Genomic DNA, 12,349 nt, shown 5'->3' with positions numbered 1-12,349 from the left:
TCTGCCCCCACCTCCTCTCTCTCTCTGTGTTGTTATAGGGTCGGTTTCCGCAGCAGAACCCTAAGTGATCTGTTACATGGAGAGCAAAGGGAAGTAAAGTGGAGGCTGAGTACTGCAGCCACCACCACCGTACAGTCAGTTACTAGGCAACGCTGTCCTCGTCCACAGCAGGAAAAAGAGTCGAACTGAACATTAATCACTTTGTACGTCTTCAGATTTAAATTTCCTTACATCTCATGGCCTGCACATCTCAATGGCCTCAACTCAACAGCCTTCACATCTCAATGGCCTGCACACTCAATTTCCTTCACATCTCAATGGCCTGCACATCTCAATGGCCTTCACATCTCAACGGCCTTCAACTCAACGTCTTCACATCTCAATGGTCTTCACATCTCAATGCCTGCACATCTCAATGGCCTTCACATCTCAATGGCCTTCACATCTCAACGGCCTTCAACATGTCAACGGTCTTCACATCTCAATGTCTTCACATCTCAATGGCCTGCACATCTCAATGGCCTTCACATCTCAATGGCCTTCACATCTTCCGGCTTCACATCCAATGCCTTCACATCTCAATGGTCTTCACATCTCAACGGCCTTCACATCTCAACGGCCTTCACATCTCAATGGCCTTCACATCTCAACGGTCTTCACATCTCAACGGTCTTCACATCTCAACCGGTTCTTCACATCTCAATGGCCTTACATCTTCAAATGCCTGCACATCTCAATGGCCTTCACATCTCAATGGCCTTCACATCTCAACGGCCTTCATCTCACTCACATCTCAATGGCTTCACATCTCAAGGTCTTCACATCTCAATGGCTTCACATCTCAATGGCCTTCACATCTCAATGCTTTCACATCTCAATGGCCTTCACATCTCAGGCTCTCACAATCTCAATGGTCTTCCACATCTCAATGGCCTCACATCTCAACAGGCCTTCACATCTCACGTCTTCACATCTTCACGGTCTTCACATTCTCAATGGCCTTCACATCTCAATGGCCTGCACATCTCAATGGCTTCACATCTCAAATGGCCTTCACATCTCAACGGCCTTCACATCTCAACGGCCTTCACATCTCAATGGCCTTCACATCTCAACGGCTTCACATCTCAATGGTCTTCACATCTCAATGGCCTTCACATCTCAATGGTCTTCACATCTCAACGTTCTTCACATCTCAACGGTGCTTCACATCTCAACGGTCTTCACATCTCAACGGTCTTCACATCTCAATGGCCTTCACATCTCAACGTCTTCACATCTCAACGGTCTTCACAATCTCAACGGTCTTCACATCTCAATGGTCTTCCCATCTCAACGGTCTTCACATCTCAATGGCCTTCACATCTCAATGTCTTCCCATCTCAATGGTCTTCACATCTCAACGTCAGAAAATGAAGTTTCTTCCTAACAAACTAAGGCTTATTAAATTAATGCCATAAATAAATATACAGCGCCAGAATTCTGAGTTCAGCACACAGCGATGGACAGCAACCGTCTCAGGGCATCCCTGCATGTGATGTGACCAATCCGGCATCATAGCCTTGCCAAATAAGGCCCAGTATAGCAGCATTTAAAATTCCCAAAGCTCATAAAAGCTGGTGGTGAGCAAACCAACCTGCCTGATTAGGATGATCAGTTTCCCTGATCCTTGGCTCTGTGTATCCATCAATCCAAAATGGGATCAATCACAGAGGTAAACACTCCTAGTAAACACGGCTTGCCTGCATAGTAAATGTATTTTATTTATTTATAAAGCCCTTCTTACATCAGCTGATATCGCAAAGTGCTGTACAGAAACAGGTTTAAGCAGGTTTGGTGTGGATTCGATGGACTGTGTTGTGTACTTGCTTGGATCCTTCCTGTCTCCTCCCTGTCTGCCTCCCTGTCTGTCTGTCTCCCTCCCTGTCTGCTCTCCGCTGTCTCCCAGCCGTCTGCTCTCCCCGCCGTGTTTTCCCTCCCAGTACTGTGCTCCGCCTCATTGCTCCATGGTCCCTGCCTCGCGTCCGGCCCTGTCCATTTCTCCCTTGCTTTCTCCCTAGATAGCAGTTATCAATCCACGAGTAGAACTCGAACTGCAGTGCATCAACCTTATGACTCCAGTCAGTCGAGAAGACAGATACTAACTGAGATCAACAGACCAGTCATCACAGAGTAAATACTAACTGAGATCAACAGGACCAGTCATTCACAGAGTAAATACTAACTGAGATCAACAGGGCCAGTCATCACAGAGTAAATACTAACTGAGATCAACAGGCCAGTCACACAGAGTAAATACTAACTGAGATCAACAGGGCCAGCATCACAGAGTAAATACTAACTGAGATCAAACAGGGCCAGTCATCACAGTGGTAAATACTAACTAGATCAACAGGGCCAGTCATCACAGGTAAATACTAACTGAGATCAACAGGGCCAGTCATCACAGTGTATGTTTTGTTTATCCCATGTGTAACTCTGTGTTGTTGTTTTTGCCGCACTGCTTTGCTTTATCTTCGCCAGGTCGCAGTTGTAAATGAAAACTTGTTCTCAACTGGCCTATCTGGTTAAATAAAGGTGAAATAACTTAAAAATATATATAAGAAATGCTTATGTGATAATGATGAATGTGTAGTATGCTTATAAGTGTTATGAAATCAGTATGTAGGTACCTTTCAGATAAGGTGTTTATCAAAAATAATGATCTAGTTCTCTCCAACAGATACAAGTGAGGAAAGGATATTGTCGATACTGGATTCAGGCCCCCAGTCTTATGTGGAATTGTGAGTCGATACTGGATTCAGGCCCAGTATTGTACAGACTGATCTGAAGGTATAGACTGAGCTGAGGGTATAGACTATTGTATAGACTGAGCTGAGGGTATAGACTATTGTATAGACTGAGCTGAGGGTATATACTGAGCTGAGGGTATAGACTGAGCTGAGGGTATAGACTATTGTATAGACTGAGCTGAGGGTATATACTGAGCTGAGGGTATAAACTATTGTATAGACTGAGCTGAGGGTATAGACTGAGCTGGTATAGACTATTGTATGTACTGAGCTGAGGGTATAGACTATTGTATAGACTGATCTGAGGGTATAGACTATTGTGTAAACTGATCTGAGGGTATATACTATTGTGTAAACTGAGCTGATGGTATAGACTATTGTATAGACTGAGCTGGTATAGACTATTGTATAAACCGAGCTGAGGGTATAGACCAGGGGTGTCAAACTCATTCCACGGAGGGCCTAGTGTCTGCAGGTTTTTGGTTTTTCCTTTCAATAAAGCCCTAGACAACCAGGTGTGGGGAGTTCCTAACTAATTAGTGATGTTAATTCATCAATCAAGTACAAGGGAGGAGCGAAAACCCGCAGACACTCGGTCCTCCGTGGAATGAGTTTGACACCTGTGGTATAGACTATTGTGTAAACTGATCTGAGGGTATAGACTATTGTGTAAACTGAGCTGATGGTATAGACTATTGTATAGACTGAGCTGAGGGTATAGACTGAGCTGAGTGTATATACTGAGCTGAGGGTATAGACTATTGTATATACTGAGCTGAGGGTATAGACTATTGTATAAACTGAGCTGAGGGTATAGACTATTGTATAGACTGAGCTGAGGGTATAGACTATTGTATAGACTCAGCTCAGGGAATAGACTTTTGCATTGAATGAGTGATTTAATTAGATTTTTTCCATGCGGAGGAGATGCATCTCATTCTGCACCCATGAATCTTGAGAAAAGATGCCATTTCTACTAGTGTATCATGGCCAGGGAGGACACATGTTATGGGAAGGGAATTGATCAGTCACTTTAACGCTCATTCTTTAGAGCAGGACAGGAGGACCAGACAGAGCGTCTTCTTCGTCTGTGTGAGGTTAGGATACAGTAGTAAGTCATTGTAGCCTAGTACTAGAGTAGCTTGTCGTGGTACCCAGTGGCGTGTATTCATGGTTGCCCCCTCCCCCCKAAAAATTATACATATGTCTTATTCTGTCCGTGTTTCATAATTGTCCTTCAATTCGCATAGAGGCCGAATGTATCTCACAGGAGAAAGCATCCGAGCGAGTTAAACAGCGCACCATTGTCCCTCTATGAGTAGGCCATCTATCTGATTCTGTCTGGTCCAAACGAGTATGACAGTGTTGCCGCCCGTAGCGCTGAAGGCAAGGGAAACCAGCAACCATCTGGCATCCATTGACAAAGACAGTATAAAACATTTGCCAATCAGCGTTGAGCTTAATTTGAGCGAGCTCAACTGTGAATGGTTCTGGCACACCAAAAAAAGTGTCAAGGGAAGCCAGCTTGGATTTGGCGTCWCTCCTATCATATCCCATTGAGAGCATACATCATTGACAGAAAAACTAGAATTGTTGCATCTCATTGTGGTGTTGTTCTCCTGTGGCTAGCTAGACAAAATGGGACCTTTCCTAAATTAGCCATGGATGGAGATGTGGACTTGTGGTTTTACTTCTCTGTTCTGGCCAATGATTATAGCAGTGATTCTGATCCAACCATTCATTCATACATTGTTGTGCCCCTGGCCTGAGAGGATGTTAGTTCAATATGTAGCTAGATGTAGAAMACTAATGTTAACTAGCTAACGTTGCCCATGAATGGAAGTTAGGCTAGCACTTACGGTATGACAGTGCCGGAACATTTCATCAACTTGAAAGAGAGGAGGAAGGCATTGGTGTTTCTCTACAAGTAGGGTGAGTCAACATGTTTTTCTACTTGCACAAACACGTGCACAAACACACACACACACACAAACACGTGCACACGCACACAGAAATCAGAACCACGGACAGCCACATCATATTTATCTTATTGGACTAAATAGTTTTGGGTATATTTTAGTTGTCACTGTATTAGACTAAGCAGAGGTGATTTGATGATGTTGAAATGTTAAAGTTGGAATGCTGCTGGAATAGCGGAGGCAGCTCCTGTTTTGTGACTTGCGGTAACTCTCTGTGGTTCTAAATCAATAGTTGTTTAGCCGTCCTAAAATGTCTGAAACATTAACTAGCTTGACCATGCTGTAGGTCATGTACTGTCTGTTACTGTACATGCAATATGCGTTGTGGACTTCACTGGACAGAGGTTGTTATCCGGTTTGTGATGAAACAAAGGTGTTGATGAATTTATCCTGCCACGGTGTCTTCTTATTGTCTCAGCCTTTAGGCCTATATATCACGGTTGCGGGGCGTATGAACTAACAGGTTATAGATCAAACAACCGATTATCACAATACGTAGGTTAAAATATGGATTTTATGGAGTGGGTACCGCTAGTATCGCAGTGTGAGTGTAGGCCACCAGTCACTGTTGGTCTAGTATTGAAAAAAACACGTCTACAAAAGTCGGCCAGTTGCTGTGGGCAGCAGTAACACTACACAGACTGGAGTAGACCTATGAATAAGAAAAAAACACGAACAATTTCTTCTGGCAAGACTATACTGCTCATGCGCTCCCATGATTCACCACCTCAGCTCGCAGAGATGCTGCTGACAATGCGACTCATGAAGAGAAAACGCACTGATTTGCTGCAGAAGACGTAAAGAATCGAAGGCCGCCGCTTGGCTGACCAGACCACTTGTCCRCAGAAACGTAATACATCATCAGAATACCTGGCGTTGAATTTATCTCTGTCATTAATTCAGGTTGGGTGAGTGCCACCGGTCCAACAATGGCATGTGTTCTTAAATTTTTACATAATCTTATTTTTGCGTAATTTTATACCGAGTTTTGGATGCGGCGCGGAGCAGTGTTTTGTCAGGATCAGGGAAATACAGCCAGGAAGGATTTCTCCAGCGCTCTCTTCTTTTCGCCCTGCATCCCGCTTCTTGTCTTTACATTGGATAGACTATTACTGCAAGGGACTCAGACGAGGTGCWAATTATAAACAGACGTGTCCGATTTGGTAGCGGATGGATTTAATTTCAGAGGATGGCTTCATCTGATCTGACGTGAAGGTAGGATACATAATTTATAATTTATCAACATTTCCATGAATTGATCCATTGCTGTGTTTTGGATCAAATGGAATGGAGCAATGCATCATTGAATTCACCAGCCCTGTGCGTGTAGAAACGAATAAAATTACTAACAAACGATTTGTTAAAGCGTCAATCGGCATTTGAAACAAAGCGTTTTTCCCTCACCCTTGTTTCGGTAAAAAGCTGAGGGATAGGGCTGGAGAAACGTAAACCACTCTCAAACGGATAGACATAGCTATGGATAAAAGGACTGACCATGCATGATATCAACACTATAGTTGTAAGTCGCTCTGGATAAGAGCGTCTGCTAAATGACTTAAATGTAAATGTAAATGTAAACCGTGTTTTGAGACTATACAGTGTTTTGTTTACATTTGCTTTGTTTACAAACATTGGAGTGAAAAAAGCTTATATTCTAGGTTCTGATGGGGTACGACAGTTGAACTAAGCTCATGACACATAAGTTATATTCTTCAAGAATCAATGGGTGCATTTAATTAATTCAGAAGCAAAGAATGGATGAAACAACTGCAGATTGCCCATTTAAAGGCAACTGACGTTGAAAATGATGATAATGCCCTTTTAGTGTAAGAGCTGTTTGAAAAGACCACCTGAAATTTCAACTTGTTTTTGGTGGGATGGAGATTTGACCTGCCTGGTGACATCACTAGGCAGTATATTAGTTAATAGACTAATACAAAATAGTGTTCCAAACCTCTCTGCTAATAACAGCTATTTTTCTGTTTTCTTCTCCCGACAGTCCTAATAAAATTCTAGATTGAGAAATTGCTCTTTGCTAGGAAGCTATTTTTGTTTATTTTTCACCATTTTATTTGAAAACAATCACAGTAAGGTCCTTAATTGTTACCCAGAAATGATTGTATATTAATACAATATGGCTGTATTGGACCTTTAACATGTGAATGTATTGATACAGCCATCTCTGTTTACAACAACAATAGTTGGTTTTCTTTTCTTTCAGACCTCAATTAAGCYATGCCTGGGATTCCACCAGCTGCTGCTCCATGCTGTGTAGGAAGAGACCCATAATACAGGAAGTTCTGCTCCTTAAATAACAACAACGCACCACCAACTAGCATGTTGCCTCCACACAGAGCAGACGCCCTGCCAGAGCCCTCTCCGTCTGCCTCTCCCAGCCTGAGGAGGGTCCAGGTTCAATGGGCCTTGTACCTCTCCCTCACCCTGGCCCTCCTCTGGTTCCCCTCTGGGGCGGTAGCCTCAACCCTCAACTGCCACAAGACCTGCATCTGTGCCAGTAATATCGTGAGCTGTTCCAAGATGAACCTGACCACGGTGCCCACTGGCCTGCCTCTCTACACGGCTGTCCTGGACCTCAGCTACAACGACGTCTCCCGGCTGAGGGCTGAGTGGACCACGGTGAAACTCACCAAACTCCACAACCTCCTACTCAGTCACAACGGCCTTCACTTCCTCTCCTCCGAGGCCTTCGTCTACGTCAAACAACTGCGCTACCTGGACCTGTCCTCCAACAACCTGCGACAGCTGGACGAGTTCATCTTCGAACCGCTGGGGCAGCTGGAGGTGAGAGAGAGAGAGAGAGAGAGAGAGAGAGAGAGAGAGAGAAGAGAGAGAGAGAAGAGAGAGAGAGAGGAGAGAGAGAGAGAGAGAGAGAGAGAGAGAGAGAGAGAGAGAGAGAGAGAGAGGAGAGAGAAAGAGAGAAGAGAGAGAGGGAGAGGGAGAGGGAAGAAGAGAGAGAGAGAGAGAGAGAGAGAGAGAGAGAGAGAGAGAGAGAGAGAGAGAGAGAGAGAGAGAGAGACTCCTAATCTTCTGCTCAAATATATTATCATAATTAGAGACACATATTTCCCTCAGATTACACAGACCAACAAAGATTTCGAACACAAATCACATTCTGACAAACTTCCATATCTGTTAGGTGAAATACAGCAGTGTGCAATCCCAGCAGCAAAATGTGTGACTTGCTGCCACAACAAAAGGTCAACTAGTGAGTCAGAAACACCAATGTAATATAACCTATATTTAAACCCCCCTGCCGTCATTCTTACATTCTACTATTAGCACATTGTCACAACACTGTACATCGCTTATGTAACATTTTAAACTGCTAATAGAAAAATAATAATTTATTATTTTAAACGTTGTTATTCTCTTGGAACTATTTGTGTGTGTAATGTTTACTGTTAGTGTTGTTGTCTTTGTTTTGTTTCGTTCTCTTTGTTGCTTCGTTTTTTTTCACTTGCTTTGGCAATGTTTCCCATTTTTCCCATGTTTCCTATGTTTGCCACATTTCCCATGTTTCCCATGTTTCCTATGTTTCCCACATTTCCCATGTTTCCCATGTTTCCTATGTTTGCCACATTTCCCATGTTTCCCATGTTTCCCATGTTTCCRATGTTTSCRARYTTTSCCARYTTTCCCATGTTTCCCATGTTTCCCATGTTTCCCATGTTTCCCATGTTTCCTATGCCAATAAAGCCGTTTGAATTGAATTGAAAGAGAGAGAAGGAGAAACAGATAGAGAGAGAGCGACAGACAGACTGAGACGAGACAGTGAAAGAAAGATAGAGAGTCAGACAGAGAGTCAGACAGAGAGAGAGACAGAGATGGGGAGAGAGAGACAGACAACGAGAGAGAGAGAGAGATAGACAGAGAGGAATAGAGAGACAAAGAGAGATAGAGCAATAGAGAGATAGAGAGAGCGCGATAAAGAGACAGAGAGAGATAGTTGTTTTTACAATTCTGACTTTTACAAACCGTACAAGTCAAAAGGTTGACACACCTACTCATTCAAGGATTTTTATTTATTTGTACTATTTTCTACATTGTAGAATAATAGTGAAGACATCAAAACTATGAAATAACACATTTGGAATCATGTGGTAACCAAAAAAGTGTTAAACAAATCAAAATATATTTTATACTTGAGATTCTTTAAAATAGCCACCCTTTGCCTTCATGACAGCTTTGCACACTCTTGTCACTCTCAACCAGTTTCATGAGGTAGTCACCTGGAATGCATTTCAATTAACAGGTGTGCCTTGTTAAAAGTTAATTTGTGGAATTTATTTCCTTCTTAATGCGTTTGAGCCAATCAGTTGTGTTGTGACAAGGTAGGGTTGGTATACAGAAGATAGCCCTATTTGGTGAAAGACCAAGTCCACATTATGGCAAGAACAGCTCAAATAACCAAAGAGAAATTACAGTCCATTATTACTTTAAGACATGAAGGTCAGTCAATGTGGAAAATTTCATGAACTTTTAACATTTCTTCAAATTCAGTCACAAAACGATCAAGCGCTCATGAGGACAGCCACAGGAAAGGAAGACCCAGAGTTACCTCTGCTGCAGAGGATAAATTATAATTGTTACAAAGAAACCACTACTAAAGGACACCAATAAGAATAAGAGACTTGCTTGGGTCAAGAAACACAAGCAATGGACATTAGACCGGTGGAAATCTGRCCTTTGGTCTGATGAGTCCAACTTTGAGATTTTTGGTTCCAACCGCAGTGTATTTGTAAGACGCAGAGTAGGTGAACGGATGATCTCCGCATGTGTGGTTCCCACCATGAAGTATGGAGGAGGAGGTGTAATGGTGTGGGGGTGCTTTGCTGATGACACTGTCTGTGATTTAGTTAGAATTCAAGGCACCAGCATGGCTAAAACAGCATTCTGCAGCGATACGCCATCCCATCTGGCTTGCGTTTAGTTATTTGACCAAAAAGGAGAGTGATGGAGTGCTGCATCAGATGACCTGGCCTCCTCACCCGACCTTAACCCAGTTGAGGTGGTTTGGGATAAGTTGGACCGCAGAGGAAAGGAAAAGCAGCCAACAAGTGCTCAGCATATGTGGGAACTCCTTCAAGACTGTTGGAAAAGCATTCCTCATGGAGCTGGTTGAAATAATGCCAAGAGTGTGCAAAGCTGTGATCAAGGCAAAGGGTGGCTACTTTAAAAAATCTAAAATATAATTTGATTTGTTTAACACTTTTTTGGTTACTACATGATTCCATATGTGTTATTTCATAGTGTTGATGTCTTCACTATTATTCTACGATGTAGAAAATAGTAAAAAATAAAGAAAAACCCTTGAATGAGTAGATGTGTCCGAACTTTTGACTGGTCCTGTATGTTTCAATAGTAGCGAACGGCTGAATGATTTGATAAAAACGGGACAATTTCATAATTACAAAATCCATATTTCCAAATGATTCCCAGGTGCTGTTGCTGTACAACAACCGTATATCTCAGATTGACCGCTCAGCCTTCCAGGGTCTCCACAGCCTGCAGAAACTCTACCTGTCCCAGAACATGATCTCWCGCTTCCCRCTGGAACTGGTTAAAGACAAGAGCCGCCTGGAGAAACTCAGCCTGATGGARATCTCTTCCAACAGGATCAAGGTTCATAAATCTATATTAAATAATAATGTCAAGTGCAAGTGGGTCTTTCTATAAACTAGGGTGAGGWTTTCCTACACTAGACAACTTGTTACAGCTGTTWATAATMAATTGCTAATAATTTGCCAAATTTTGGCATGTCATTACATTAAGATATAAGGGGAATCATAGCTATATTCAATACAATTCACAAATTGATTTAAAACCTGTGTTTAACCCTTTCTCATGGTTGGTGTCTTGACGGATTTGTCCAAWATCGTGTGACATAAAACATAACTTTTCTGTCCTTGCATTTTATAGAAGTGTAAGTCGTTATATCATATATTAAGCATTAATCAGTTKAATTAGACATTGAATCCTGGATCTGTCTGTCTGACAGTTGTTTTGTACAGAGATCTCACAAAACCATTTCGTGTCTCCTTCTGTTATCAGGTGAAAAGAGTTTTCATTGGCACACAAATCCCCCCAAAATGTATGTGATTGCAAAATCGAATGCTTCTAACCAAAAGAGTCACCTTTACCATGAAACTTAAAACCTTAAATCGATACTGTTATTAACCCAGTTCTTCAATAATTATGTATAATATTTGTTGGATGCGCATTTGGTGTTGATCGTGTTTAATAATGCCGTGATATTTTCAACACATCATCATCTAATCCAGGAAGGAATTTTTTGAATGACAGACAAGTGACAAACAGCGGTTGCCACAACAACCCACGTGCTGTGGGGAAATAAAAAAAAGGTGTTCGAGAACGTCCAGGATATTTCGGTGTCTCATTCGTTACACCGGCGAAGACAGTATTCACATTGGATCTAATATTTCCAACAAATTGAGGTTGATCATCTGTTGTTGTCTGCTTGATTTACAGCAGGGTCTTGTGAGGTTTAACAGAGAAAGCATTAAGGTAATGAGCTCATGTTTTCARATGTCATATGTTTCGGTTGGACACACAGTCTACTGTGCGTAATWGTGTAGGATATATMWTTGCGCAACACCAAACCKTATTCTTATTCATTATTCTAAGTATAATGACAACAAATGACATATCCTAGTGGATTTATACACAATATGATCTGGTAATGAAATAACATGACAAATACATTTGGTTTCCATGTTACACTTGCAATTTAAACAATACAAGGGGCTTGAAGTAGTCTATTTACACAAAGGGTGAGTCTAATCCTGAATGCTGATTGGTTAAAAGCGCATTCCACCGGGTGTCTATTCCACAAATGACCACCGGCTAAATCTATGAAGTTCAAATGCCTATTTATTCTGTTCCATCTGACTGCGCAATCCACTGTCGCATCAGGCCAGGCAGGGAAGGTATACACTTGATCTCCACTATTAAAATCATCTAGACATTATCTCACATTTATTTTAGACTAACATTTAGTTTTCAACAGCGGAGATTTTTATAAACATGTCTGTCTCTCCGACACTTGAAATATTGTTTCAGTATTCAAATTCGATCTCCAACTGTCCTATAGTAATAAACGAGTCAGGACGAGAGAGAGAGGTAGTCAGCGTTTCTCAGCCGGTCGAAATCATGAATCAGCTGGCATAATTTTTATGGATACATACAAAGAAATGTCAATTGAAAAAAGTTCAAACGGAACGAAGTGCAGCTCGTTTGCAGTCTTTCCAGCTTCAGTTTGAAGTGATTGTGTTAACTGTGTTGTTGGCTAGCTCCTCTGAACAACAGTGTCCTGACGAGAGAACACATTTTCTATGCCAGGCGAAATTGTGGCATCTTTAATTTCACCTCTTTCAACATTTCTAACTGATATATTCTATCTCTGTCCATGAAACCGCCCGCAGGTGCGAGGCCCATTTTAGAAAGGTGTTTTCCCGCAAATTGCATTTTGGACATTCGCATGTAGGCTTTACCGCCGTGTGCACATTGCTGCGCCTAAAATGTGAAGAATAATAGTCT

The 12,349-nt window shown here is 42.0% G+C and overlaps 1 protein-coding gene across 2 annotated transcripts in view; it reads left to right on the top strand.

Moving 5' to 3' along the window:
• Positions 1-5,573: 5,573 nt before the first annotated feature.
• The window catches only part of amigo1 (adhesion molecule with Ig-like domain 1), a 12,427-nt gene continuing 5,651 nt past the window's right edge, over positions 5,574-12,349 (top strand). The window contains exons 1-3 of one of the 2 annotated variants that reach the window (XM_024005077.2): positions 5,574-5,679; positions 6,993-7,573; positions 10,232-10,414. In XM_024005077.2, the coding sequence (XP_023860845.1) occupies positions 7,109-7,573; positions 10,232-10,414 (648 nt within the window). In that variant the 5' untranslated portion in view covers positions 5,574-5,679; positions 6,993-7,108. Of the gene's footprint in view, positions 5,987-6,992; positions 7,574-10,231; positions 10,415-12,349 lie in introns of both variants that reach the window. The other variant, XM_024005076.2, reaches the window with a different exon arrangement.

This window comes from Salvelinus sp. IW2-2015, linkage group LG17, assembly GCF_002910315.2.
Source record: "Salvelinus sp. IW2-2015 linkage group LG17, ASM291031v2, whole genome shotgun sequence".
NCBI lineage: Eukaryota > Metazoa > Chordata > Actinopteri > Salmoniformes > Salmonidae > Salvelinus > Salvelinus sp. IW2-2015.
The sequence above is the reverse complement of the archived record's forward strand: the minus strand, read 5'-3'. Positions and strand labels throughout refer to the sequence as shown.